The sequence below is a fragment of the Cebidichthys violaceus genome, unplaced genomic scaffold (genome assembly GCF_023349555.1).
Source record: "Cebidichthys violaceus isolate CVI_PGR_0920_01 unplaced genomic scaffold, fCebVio1.0.p SCAF_6, whole genome shotgun sequence".
Classification (NCBI taxonomy): Eukaryota; Metazoa; Chordata; class Actinopteri; order Perciformes; family Stichaeidae; genus Cebidichthys; species Cebidichthys violaceus.
In genome coordinates, this window is record NW_027176816.1 from 1,501,287 (window position 1) to 1,515,438 (window position 14,152).

At 40.0% G+C, this 14,152-nt stretch overlaps 1 protein-coding gene across 1 annotated transcript in view; it reads left to right on the forward strand.

The window, feature by feature from the left end:
* The first annotated feature begins 210 nt into the window (after positions 1-210).
* Positions 211-14,152, forward strand: part of syt6a (synaptotagmin VIa) — a 31,562-nt gene continuing 17,620 nt past the window's right edge. Inside the window, exons 1-2 of the mRNA XM_068732699.1 lie at positions 211-226; positions 816-1,004. Of these exons, the coding sequence (XP_068588800.1) occupies positions 211-226; positions 816-1,004 (205 nt within the window). The remainder of the gene's footprint in view (positions 227-815; positions 1,005-14,152) is intronic.

Genomic DNA, 14,152 nt, shown 5'->3' on the forward strand with positions numbered 1-14,152 from the left:
TTGTCAGTGTTGCGCATCCGATTGATTTCAAGGTTCTCCTGCAGTCGGAGCCCCTGGTCAAAGAAGCACCCTCTGCAGACCACAGCCTGTTGATGAACTGATGCTATTCTAGATAGAGGGAAGACTTGGGGGTTGCACTTTCTTCCCCCACCCCTCCTTCTCTCCCTCCTTCTCTCGCGCTGTTGAAGATTGTACTGATTGTGCTGCAATATGTCGCATGACCATGGTCAGGACTGCAGACTGAGGCGCAATGTCGCCCATGCTTATTTAATCAGCGGTGTATGCCTCTTGAAGCAGTGCGTGGATGTGCATGTGTTCCTCACAGCAGCTTACCGCAAGCTCTCTTGACACAGAACAAAGCAAAGGCTTGCATGTGTTGCTCATCAGAAAAGGCTCCCTTTTGATCCCTCATGACGCATTTGCCTAATGCCATTCGATGTACAAATAAAACAACTCTTTGAATGTGTTACCTGGACATCTATTCAAAGAAAAGCTTTGATATTCATGAGGATGCCCTCATGAATATTCATGCTGATAAAAACTTATGCATGTTTCCTTTCTTTTGCTGCATTGCCTGTGTTTTTTAGGGAGCAAATAAACATTTTCTTTGCTGGGTTTCTCTTTTGCTTTTCTCTTTCACTACATGTTGTCTGCAACAGAAGTTCAAGTGGCTTGCGGTTGTTTTAGCACAGCAAGATTGAAGTGAGAAGCTATTGAGCTTGTTTGACTGTTCGCTGGGCTGGGTGAGGGATCAGCCCCTAGACATTTGCACTACAGTATCCTGCTGACTTGCTTGCTTGCTCACACTGCCATAGAAACTGGGTTCCTGAGTGCAGTGGAGGCTCATTCTGTTCAGGAGCAAGCAAGGAAGAGGATCGGGGAGGAGAGAGTGAGGGGGAGAAGAGAAAAAAAAAGAGACACAGAGAGGAAAAGAGAAACAGAGGGAGGGAGAAGTGAGAGAGAGAGGGGGATCAAGAGAGGAAAAGTGAGAGACATTGTCACTGGTGAGTACATAGCTGTCACAGCAGATTGAATCAGTGGTTCAAAGCTGATGCTTTGAGCGTCTTTTTTCTTTCTTTGTTTCCTTTTGACGATTGATTTCCCCGGCTTGTTTTCTCTGCTGTGCTGAGGTGCTGTGAGGCAGGTTGCAGGTTGCCAGTTTGTTGGGGGATGTGAGTGGGTGAGGCGCGCGGTGCTTCGCTCTCAGATGCAGAGGACAGATGCAGAGCAGCCGTAGCTTTTTATTTGTCCATCAGTCATTAATACTGTTGTAACCTCTCAACTGGCAGTCTTTTGACAAATATTTACTTTTGAATAATACATGCCAAGATAAAAAAAAAACTACTTCTCTTTTTATAGGCAGCCTTACCGACTATATCATACTCGTCTCTATCATTTATGAAGCACCGTGTTAATATTTGATAAGATTGGATATCTGCAGCCGCACTTTCCGCCTCTATCATGCACACATTCTGCCCACTATACTGCTGTCTGAACCCGGGTGAAAATTGCAGAGATATTGACTTGTCCTTTCCACAGCTTTTTATCAATGATAGTGCGTCTGATCGAATGCTTTTTGTTCAAAAGTGCACCTGTATGGCAGAGGTGAACAGACTTGCTCATCTGCACATTGTTAAGTCAGGTCACTGCTTTGTGCATGTGTTCTATTTGTGTCTCTGTCTTCTTCTGTTTGCACATGCTTATGTCACTTTTTTTTTTTTTTTTTTTTTTCCTCCTTTCTCCTCCTCGCTCTTGCTGGGTTTGATCAACGTACATCATGACACTTTGATGAAGCGCCAGAGCTGCGGGGCTAATAGAAGCTGAGAGATACAGCAGGATACCCTGCACTTCTTGTCAGCCCGAGTGCAGGGAAATTGTGTTATTCTGATCAGCGCCTGCTACATTGTCACTTAGGATTTCAAGTACTTCAGATGTGTTAATAAGCAAAGATTCTTGCCTTGAATCGATCAGGGAGTATCGTTGGAAACGTATTCAACAAAAACGTACAACCTGTTATGTGGAGTCAATCCTGTCAGTGTTCATCTCTGCGGTTCACTTGGATCCCCTGCCTCCCTTCACCTGTTCCTACAGTGCAGTTATCTATTTTTTTTCCTCCCCCTCCAGCAGCAGCAGCTTTGGGAGAAGGCTGAATTAAACAAATCCAGCCAGCCTTATCAGTTTTCTGCTGGCTCCTGCCATGACTGGACCCCGGTGGCCCTTCCTGGCAAGCTGTGTTTATGGTGTATGTGTGTCCTTGTGCATGTGTGTGGTGACTCTGCCCTGGATGTGTTACAAAGCGCATGTCACCAATTGCATCCATGGATGCATGCGTGCGTGCGTGTGTGTGTGTGTGTGTGTGTGTGTGTGTGTGTGTGTGTGTGTGTGTGTGAGCAGCACTGACATGATTGTGTGTGATCAGGATAGCCGCAGGGGTCGTTCTGTTTTTCTTTGTGAGAGGATTCAGGGATTGTGGCATTTGTTTTCTTTCCTTTCTCTAGTGACATGATTTATAACTTCTTGTTAAAATGTCGCTCACTAAGGCTGGACTGTAAAATGTCCCTGAGCGGGAGCTTGGTGTGTGAACAATAGTGCACCGCGGTGTGATAAACCCCATAAAGCACACATGCGGGAATGCATGGATGCAGGGTGGGTTGAGATAATGTTGAGCTCTGTGACGGCCCCCTCCGGGCACAATTTGTTTCAATACAATATAAAATTGGGCTGGATTTTTGACAGCCTTGTGGCCTGGATCGATACCCCAGTCATCTATGAGAGGAAACACTATTGCTCTTGTACAACAAGAGGATATGCTATCCTGATAATGATTGCACTTGTTTAGAGGAAGCAGAAGAAGCTAATGTTCGATAAAGCACATTAGAGGAGAATCCTGTTCATGACGGGACCAAATGTTGCCTCTCTGAGTTGATGCTACTGAAATGCGAATGGCTGTTTAGCGTTTGGGGCTCAGTTCCGGTTGCATTTTGGTAAAATACCAAGATTGATTAGGCTCTGAGACAAAAAAAAAATCCCCTTAACAAATCTTTAATTCACAATCTGTCTCGGATGGTCTCTTCTGCCCCAGTCTGAAACTGCTGACGTATGCAAACACACAAAAACTCAGCGTTTTTTTTGTTTGTTGACTGACTGAACATTAACCACCTTAACTTAGACCAGGTTAGACCAGTTCTTAAGTGTAGATGCACTTTACCAAAAGAAATTCACAACAAGAGGGGCCAAAAAACAAGTTCCCTGCTTATATTTATCAACTGTACATAATGTTAAAGTATGAAATAGTGGCAGATGACTTGACAAGGACTAAGGCTCCTCCTGAGTGAACCGCCGGTGTTACACCGTATACTGTACCCATTAGATTCTATGACCTGTAGCAGTGCTATAACGATTTTGCCTTCACACGATGTTAACTGCATTGTGCATGTAGAAAAATCTGTGATTTATTTAGATATTACCTTGTTTACGTTACTTCTGCATCTGCAGCACATCCCAGCAAAGGCCATTTTCCATCGCAGAAAAAACAAAAATGAATCCGGTAAAGGTTAACGAATGTCACTGAGCAGGGACAAAACATCTGGTGAAAGCCCTGCACCCTTCTAAAAAATAAAAATGTTTTCTGTAGCTCCAGATTATGCCATGAAAATGCTCATTTGGTCTGACCAACACCCCAGAACATTTTCAGTTTACGATCATATAAGATAGTGTTTCACAAACCTTTAGACTTGTTACCTCTTAATATAAAGCAGTGACCCCTCATTGGTGAAGTCAACAAGTTACAAGTTGGGACCTCTAGACTTGTAATATTGATTGTTTTCAATTAATTTCAATCTGGAGTTTTGACAAAAAGCAACAATTTGAGAGAATTCTGTTCTGTGTCACTCAGTTTGTTTTTCATATTTCATCCCATTATGCATCTCATGAACCCCTCAGATTTATCCTGTGGCCCCATAGGAGGGGCCTTGACCACAACAAATGAACTAATTGAACTAGAGAATAGTAGGCATTTTCAATTTTATCAAACAAACTATAAATCAATTATCAAAATAGCCAGAATAATCTCTCAGTTCTAAAGATGTCATTTCTATTACCTAAACTACCTAAAAAGAGTTGTTGATAATTCTATAAAATTCTATCAAACTCCACCCCTATTAGCAAGAAACATTGGCATATAGCTTCTCAACTTATTATTGATGAAATGCATAATTACACTTTCTATCTGATCAGAAAATATATAAGATACATAGCAATATCACGACATCCAAGGCAGTCATGAGTGGCAGCGAGCTTAAAAGCCTTTATTCCATTAAGCTTTAGACATTTCCTCTTACTTTTAGTCACGTTGCAGCTATAAACCAAAGCTTTCATCACAACTTGTTGTTGTTGTTGTTGAACGCTGTGATCTCTTCCCCAAAACAACACCAGCAGAAATAAAACCAAAACACCCTGAAGGCACTCTTTCACTCTGTTTTTGTCCGGTGTACAAAAGAGTATAAATTTAGGTTTCTTCTTCTCAAAAAGTCGATAAGAACAGTTTCAGCGTTGGAGGTCGCATCCCAGATTTTATTTACAAGAGAGGAAACGTGCTTGAATGGGTTTTTGTTTGGGAGCTGAATTAAACATAAAACTGAAAATATGGGGAACAGGATGAAGCAATGATTAATTCTTTGCTTCTCTGTAAATGAGTATTCTAGTTTCAGTTTTAAACAATAAAAATACTAGACACCACTACAACGTAGAGAGCTGAATCTGCACCAGCAAAAGTCATTTTTCAAGATCTGATGGCTCACGTCATTGTAAGTACAGAGAGGAGATGTGATTGGATTCAGCTGCTGAAGCCCTGCAAGTTGTTGAGCAGTGCTGGTGTTCCTTTAAGCCTGGTAACTCTCTCCTCTTGATACAAACGCCTTCTGCTTGTCATTTGTCATATTATCAGCTGAACTACAATGCATCATGAGGCGACCGGCTTCTGAGCAAGCGGGTCCCAAATGTCAGGCCTGGGTTGAATCAACAGAGTCAGAGTGATGGATGCATCATTTCCTCATGTTGACTGGTTGTTTGTTGCCATCATTCGGGGCCCAGAGGCCGAAGGTCAGGTCCAACCGCAGGCCTGCCCCCACAAAGAAATGTGATGTGGCTGCATTTATTTTTAACTGCATGAGGGGTTTACAGAACATAATTTGATGTGTCGTTAAAAATTAAACTTGGGATGTAAATTAAATATGAAAACAGAGGTTAAAGTTTGACATTTTGGGAAATGAGCATTAGCTTTCTAGCCAAGAATTAGATGAGAAGTCACTGGTCTGTACGATAAATGTCAGAGCCAATACAAATTTAGCTTAGCTTAGCATGTTTTATTTACTCTGTACAAAAAACAAAGCGAAAAATTGAGCTGTGTTAAACGCTCACGTCTATACTGATTTTCAGGCCTGTGTATGTGTGTGTGTGTGTGTGTGTGTGTGTGTGTGTGTGTGTGTAGAAAGTATGTTTACTTCTTCTAAATATGGAGCTCCAGCTAATTAACTTTGCTTAACATAAAGACTGGAAACAGTTAGTCTTTTCAAATGATGCACCCAGAGGTATTTCCTAAAATCTCAACAATAAAAAAATATTAGTATTATGTATACATACTTATTGCCTCATTCTGTCTTTTAAACATATTAAATAGCCATTACTCTCACAGCCTCTGGTAAACAATCAAACATTTTAATAGGCTTTTAAAAATGTGCCAAAACATATCACCATTTCAATTATGTTGCTCCCACATATTTCCCCTAAACCTAATCAGAGACATTAAGACGCTATAGCGTCTTCCCACTCCCGCCGCATCACTCACACCTTCTCTGTACACATGACAGGGTGGCTGTTGGTCCTGTTTATCTGTCATGATTAACAATGCAATATTTCAGGGCAATGGAGCATTTTGAGTAGAGCAAAAAAGCTTTCATCGAGCAATACCGGGCGCTCATAACTTCTGTCTGTAATGGATGTAGCACATCCATTTGAAATCCCCGGTGGTGAAAATTACTGAGACTGAAAATGAGCTTAAGCTATTTTTACAAGGGGCCAGATTGCTGCCTGCTTGTTTTATTTTGATGCCTCTGGAAATTAAAACATCCATATAGCGGCATGCAGGAAGCATGGACTAAATCGATAAAAAAGTCCCCCCCCTCCCCCTGAATGTAAAGTTGGACATTTTCAGCCTTTATTATTTGATAGCATCATGCAGTCCACCTGCTCCGCTGGTCTCATGAAGTCTTGTTCTATAGAGATTCTAACTCGTGCTGGTTTATGATTTTCTTTTTCCTCCTCCACATCACATATAAAACAAATCATACGACTTCATATTGGATACAATATTTATAGCTCGCAGCACGGTAAAAATTCATTAGCTACAGAATGATGGGACGACGATGAGACAAGGCTGCGGCGGATGATGGATCAGTGCCGGATGCAGTAGCACCACTTGTCAGGTGGCTGGGGGAATGACATGTTAGGGCTGCTGAGCTGAGCAATGGAGAGGTGGCTCAGAGGGCTCTGTCTGAACCCACCGTAAATGCCGGAGGGAAGGATGAAGCTCAACAGATGTGTTTGTCTCAGTCCAGTATCCCTATAGGAAGTGAGTCCATATTGGACGATTCTGCATCTCAGGATTTACGTCCATTAAGATGATTCATGTAAATGGTGCGTTTTCTAAAATAAGGTGGTGTTTTTGTTGCTTAATCTTACCAACAATCCTTTCTTGACTTTAGCCCATATTGTAGATGTACATACACATACATATATAAGATAGAATAAGATTTATTAGTCCCACAGCGGGAAACATTTTGCAGGATCACAGCAGCACAGTGGATAGTGCAAACGAACCAACAAGTATAATACGTAATCACACACTAAAGGTTTAATAAATAAGTAAAAAAAACGGCAAATTCCCACCTCAATACCTAGTAGCATTTCAGGGAAAATGCCGGTATTGATGTGTTGTGAATGAAAGCAGTAACATTGCAAGCACGTACAGGGTTAGCATCCATGGATGTCACATTAGCATCTATTCCGACATTGACATGCTATGTGAGAAAAGACGTTTGATGGAGATGTTCCTGAATGTAAATGTGAAAATCATTAGCTGAGTTTGTCCTAGTGACTTTACAGTGCGGCTCATTGATGTGTTACTAATAGTTATGGTCAACAATAGAGCTTCTAGGGCACAGAGAAATACGATATATATATATGAATATATATATTCACCGACAGTGAGAAAGATGTAGAATACCACACATGTCCTGGACAGAAGTTGTCTTGTTGTTGTTGTTGTTGAGGTGTCGGTATATAAATAAAGTTTAATGGCTTTTTTTATTTACTTCCTGAGGATGGAGAAGTAGATTTCCCACCAGTCACATAGCTGATGCTTTTTCATTTGAGTAAACAAGACAAATCTAAAGCGCCCCGCGGGCAAAAGAACTGAGACATGATAGGGTGTTTCAGCACAGTTTGAAATACTATTTTATACTTCATATCAAGCACATGCAGCCGTACTTACAAATGAATTTCTAAATGAATCATAATTCTAAATCTTGTTACCTATTAGCAAAAGACCAATAGAATAGAATATCTAATAACTTAGATGTAGTTTGCTGCTTTTGACATTTATTGTAGCTGACTTTTAAAATGTAATTAGTTTGGTGTCCAAGGATACAAAGGATTTTTATTGATATTGTAATATATTAGATTTAAGTGTGTTTATTTGATAATATAACACATTATTACCATTACAATGTGTTCAATTCTGTGTATTTGTTTTACAATAAATCACATTTTGATCTATTAGACGGTGCTGCAAATGCTAGATTTTTTAAATTGCTGTTAAATGCTATCAGTTAATACGTTTTCAAACATAAAATTTGAGCTATATGGTTTAATTAAGCACCATAATGTAGTAAATCAATGTTCAATTTGAGGTTTGCCTCAGTCCTAATGAGTAATGGATTGATTTTGCGGTATATCTCTCACAAGTGAGGTTAACTGCAGAACATCTACAGCTCCAAATCCTTCTATTTTGTAATGTTTATTTTCTCTTGAGCAGGCCTCTGAGGCTCTGCAATCTATTTCAACATTTGCTCTCTGCAAACAGCCCCCATGAGTAAAGGCAACCTGGCTGGCTGAAAGCTGTGCGACAGAGATAGGGGCTCCTGGTCAACAAGCAGGTTAATTGTGTGACAGGACCAGATGCTAATGCTGGACTGAACTCAACAGTCACAGCTTCACGGGAGGCTCCCTCGTGGCCTCTGATTGGCCGCAGAACACACCAATCAAATCGAATTGGACACTCTACAGAAAATGTGTTTTGGCCAAAGTCAATACACTTTTGTAATGAGTTTAATATTCCAACTTTAATGGATAGATGACAACAGTGATTGAACCGTTTCGAGGATTAGACGATGCGCAGGGTAAGAGAGAATGCACTTTGATTAACTTCACACTTGTGGAGGAGATAACAGCTTTCTGAAAGTGTCCCCTAGGTGGATTATCGAGTGTGAGCGCTGGCACATTGTATGAACCCTCTGAGGTCAATTAGCAAACTCAGGTCATTACGCGGTGAGACAGTGGGAAAAATAGGAACAGAGTATATAGGCCTTTAGGGTGACGAAAAATTGATTTAAAAAAAAAAAAAGTCAATATAAAGCAGTCAGAACGACACATTTGATTCTGGTTAGTTGAAGACTAATATGATGCTGAGGATAAGAATGTCCTTTATTAGGAATCATTACATTTTAGGATTTAAAAAAAAAAGTCTTCGATAAAGAGATACACAATAAAGACTACTGACATAATCAATGTCATCAATTACAAAAATATGTGGATTTTGCATTACGGGCTGCGGTGCGCAGTAAGATTGGCTGGGCCCCAACAAAAGCATGCATTCCCCGTAGAACTAACTGCAGCTAAAAAAACCTCACCCACAGTCGTATAAAGTGTGGAAGTATTTCAGACTCACAACAATGTGGTGCTCTGTAAACTCTTCATATTGGAAACGGCTTATCGTAGCGGTACGACTGCTATGAACGAACCAAAGGTGAAAGCATCCTGGAGCGCTTCGTCCAGCGGCAGGAAGACAGCTCCATGTCCTGTTTATTTTTTGTCCCCACTAAAGCATGATATACGCATTAGGATTATTAACACGCGGAACATGTTTCTGTTAGTAGTCGTCACTTCAAATTAAGCACCCATGTTAAAAGTCATTTCTGCATTGCGGCTGTTAGGATAAAGCGACGTTAAGCCATGCATCATTCAACTTCGTCATTCGCAGGTTTTATAAGTTCTTATTATTTTAACGGCTATGTATTAGTGAGGAAATGGCTTAAACTCATGTTACAGATATATATATATATATATATATATATATATATATATATATATATATATTATAGATATCCTGACGCAAATGTACAATGTTAGTAAAACCTAGCACTCAATCCGAACTCCATTTAGAAAACAAGCATTTTAAAAGTTGTTTGCTTTTTGTCTTGCAGCCAGACCTAAAAAAGCATGAATTAAGACTTACTACAAATCTGCATTATTATCTAGTTATTTCGTCTTCCATTTTATCTGTTTATTGAAATTCATTTAAAATTAATTACAACAAAATCTGTATATTTTCGCGTCATACAATTGTAGTAAACCTTGTGGCTTGCTAGATACAGTAAATAAGGCTTGGTGAAATTCAAATGGAGGTAACGCAAATAAACTCAAATGATCCCGAAGTCAAACTAGCGTGAGTAACGCAATGCAAACATTTGCTTTGCCGTTTCCTGTAAAACAAAGCATTGGACAGAGCCAGGGAAGCTAACTTAAGGCTATGAACCAATTATACCACGGTCACGTGAGAAGATAAGAAAACAAGGCTGTAAAGGCCGACTAGTTGGTGTGATGACGTTTTGAAGTCTCATTCAGCCACTTCTTAGCAACCACCAGTTCTAAGACACGTAAAAGCTTTACAATTCTAATGAGGGGTAGCTACTGACGCATTTTACATCGTAGAACAAAACCTTAAACTATCAAAGACTTTATTTCGGACATCTAACCAAAAAACTAAAAGACAAAGAAGGACAGAAACAGGAAGTGCAAAAAAGCTAAATCATTTACAGGTTTTAGGACTCATTCCTGCAGCACTCTATTTCATCAATATTTTAATGCATTGGGTTGAGTAAAGGTAAATATGGTTATTACTTTGCATTACAGCAACACAATCTGTCCTTCTGGGCGCCTCCATCCTTCCGCTGTCACTCAGTTTGAACGTTTTCACCACGACAGTTTTGTGGGCAAGACATCTCTGTCGCACATTTTGACAAAAACGTTGGCAAAAACTCCAACCTGCTCTAAAAGACAGCTCTAGTTTTGAACTTATTTTCACTTGACAGTATATCTTGGCTTCGCAGGAGGGAGCTTTCAACCAGAATGAATGGTTGAGCTGATAAACACGGGCAAGAAAACTTGCATCCCCCAAACTGTTGCATTTGACGTAGTACCCAATACTTTTCGCTTAAGGCTGCTGAGTTCACATAAAAAAAAGTTATCTATTGAGTCTTTAAAAGGGTTCTGTCTCTTTTATCTTTATTGCCAACACAGTTGGGCACTCTGAGTGGAAGTTTACTCCGCAATGAAATACTTTTAGTAAGCTGGAAGAAACATTGTTATTCATCCCTGCTACTTTCAGTGTTTACTCACTATTTTAATCATTAAAACTTGTTTACAGTCCCCTTTTCTCTGCACACAGATGAACTTGAATTTAAAGCAATCAATGATGAGTAATTAGATGCAAAATATTCTGGACAGAATAATTACTTACGCATGCTTTTGAGCCTAATTTGGATAAATCCTCAATAAATACGACATCTTTTCCCCACCGAGGTGTGGTGTAAAAATCTAATGTTTCTCTCCATGGACTCCAATTCTTCTTCACACCTCCGGCTGATCTGCTGCTGTCTTAACTCCTCTTTGCATGTGGTGGGGCTTTAGGATTTGGGGATCTGGGGGATTATGGGATTTTATGATTGCTCTGAAAAAGACACCATGGGATACAGCAATCCAAAAATGGCTGGGGTACCCACATCAAGATTAGAGCGCATTATATCCCCCTTTAGGGAATGAAGATAGTACACCACTGACAGCTTTGAAACAAGTCTGTTCGAGAAACATTTACAATTAAATGAGATTGTAGTAAACGACAAAGCCTACTTTATTCTGAAAGCAGTTGTGTAAAGTCAATGCTTTTTTCCAATTTCATGAAATGTCATTGCCCGTTCTCTAAAGTGTACTTTTCCAGAGCCAGTTTAATTTTCTCTGGAAATTGTAACCATTAATAAGTCAACTGCACATGATCCTCTTACACGTTAAAGTTGAAGGATGAAATTACTTTTACATTTGCAATTTATCCATTACCACCGTTGCACAAATGTGCTGTAAGAAAAAAAACTATAGCTGTGTATGCTTTGAGAATATATTAAATGTTAAAATTTTTAATGTCACAAGGAATAAAAATCAAAGAAAGTTAACTTTCTTGTCAGAAATTGTTGCTCGCCCACATTTGCATGATTTTTGCAGCCCTTTTCTTTTCCCTGTAGAAATATCGGACATCATGTGTGACAAGCAGAGAGCATGAGTAATCGTGGTCTACAGGGCAGAGACAGCACCAGCACTCACCACCATCCTAAGACTTTGGCCTTAAGGGAGATGAAGCAGACAGTGCACACAGTCGTTTTATTACTATTGATCATTGAGAGGCTGTATGGAAATTATTAGGGTTCATTCAGCACAATAATTCCGGCCTCTCATGGCACACGCAACAATAACAGCTGAAGAATTACCATTGACGTTTAATGGAATTTTTCTTTCACACAGAGGTAAATTAAAACAGGCTACCCCTTTCTAGCCGATGACAACAGATTTTGTAATTTGAAGCTAGCTAGCAAAAGCTAATGCTAACACTGGTAGTCTGGGACTTGGTTGAAAACTCTGTCACCAGTAAAAATTTGCAAATTGAAGTTAAAACTCTTGGTGTCTTCTTGAACACTGAATTAATTGTTGTAAAGGGCAACTTTTATCAGCTTAGACTCTGGACCTGGAAAAAGCTGTCCATGCTTTCATCACCTCGCGGCTTGATTACTGTAGCTCCCTGTATATGGGGTTGACCCATGCCACCCTTTCTCAAATCCAAATGTTTTAAAATGCAGCTGCTAGACTGTTAACTGGAACAAAGAAAAGACACACACACACACACACACACACACACACTTCTGTGTTTCACTGGTTACCAGTGAAACACAGAATTGATTTCAAAATCTTGCTATTATGCATTTGGAACATTAGGGGCGACCGTGGCTAATGGGGTAGAGAGGGTTGTCCGGTAGCCGCAAGGTTGGTGGTTAGATCTTCGGTTACTTCGTGTGCCCCTGAGCAAGACACCAAACCCCTCCCTGCTCCCCGGGCGCTTCTCTTGCTTGCTTTTAGTTCAGTCTGAGGCTGCCCCATGGGTTTTGTCACGTCTTAACATTTTTCTAATATCCTCTTCCGTTTTAGTCAGTTGTTTTTATTACTATTAACTTCCCATCTATTGTATCTCTATATTATTGTTTTATTTTATTACATTATTGCCCTCTATTTCTCTAATTATGTATACCTGTATAGAGGCAGATCCTAACCCATTTGGCTCAACTGGAAAGCACTTTGGGTCAACTCCTTGTTTTTAACTGTGCTGTATAAGTAAACTGACTTGGCTTTACAAGTGAACTGTCAACTGTACACAGAAAAATTTAATTAGCAATTGTCTCACTTAATGAAAACATATCCAGTAGCAACATGGTGAATTCTATTCTTTTTTTTTTGGTACATTTCACATTTTTTCTTCTCACAATGAAGGTTGGAATGACTGTTGGTTGGGGCAACGAGTAACCAATTATACCGATTAAGATCCTTGATTGCTTCAACAAATCTACAACCAAAAAAAGACAAATTACATAATCCTCCGCTCTAATAATTTCCGTATAGTCCCTTACATGATATGACAATGAAACCACTGCCTTCAACTCAGAGTATCAAAGCCTATAAAGTGTGTGCTTGTGTAAAACTCAACACAAACAGCATTTTGACGTCTCAATGTAAGTAAGTAAGTACAATTAATTTATAAAGTGCTTTTCACAGACATTAGTCACAAAGTGCTTAACATGAGCAGAATTGCAAACATAAAAACCATGTGACCATATAAGGAATGAATAATTTACATTAAAATGCACTAAAACAGAAAGTACAAACGTAAAACATGGATTAAAAGCAGGACCAGGACATGAGTTGATACCCAAACACCAGTCTAAACAGGTGTGTCTTGAGCTGATTTTTGAATGAGTTCACAGACACAGCACAACGTGGGGGTTCAGGCAGAGCATTCCACAGCTTCGGTGCTAAGATATACCATCTTTAGTAGAATTGACTTTTTCTACCGAAGATAAATCAATTCATAACAGCAAACAGAGAGAGTGCATATCCTCTCTAATGACCGGGTTACTATGGAAACCAGGTTAGATTTAATAGCTTGTGAAGAAAAAAAAAGAAAAGAAAAAGAAAAGTCCCCAGGCTTCACTTTGCTCTTCGACTCGACTTCAAAACAAACCTTGATTCAATTTGCGCACCCTGAGAAACACCTGATAATGTCTGGCCCAGCCCCGTTGTGGTGAGACTAGCAGCATGAATAAGTAACTTCATAACTGAATCAAACAGAGAGACAATTGAAACATACAAAGTGGCAGCGGGGAGAGTCGAGCCACCGGTTTGCTTGCTGCAGAACTCGATGTGGTTGTGGGAAAGGGTAAGCGTGCCACAACGTCTTTAAAGCACTGGAGCTGTCTCTGCATCCACGCAAGTCACCCAGCTCAGAGAGGTCAATACCTTGACGTTTTTATTTTTAAAAATGGAAACGCGTCTTTCTCACAGCGGTGGCTCACTTCCTTGCCCTTTGCACCTGGCCCCAAAGCCCACATGGAGGAGCTTTACGGGGGGGGCTTGAGTCAGCCAATGAAGAATGGATTGTTAAAGGGGTTTTCGACATGAAAAGGAAACCGAAAATACCCTTTTGATTGACTGCAGGATAGTG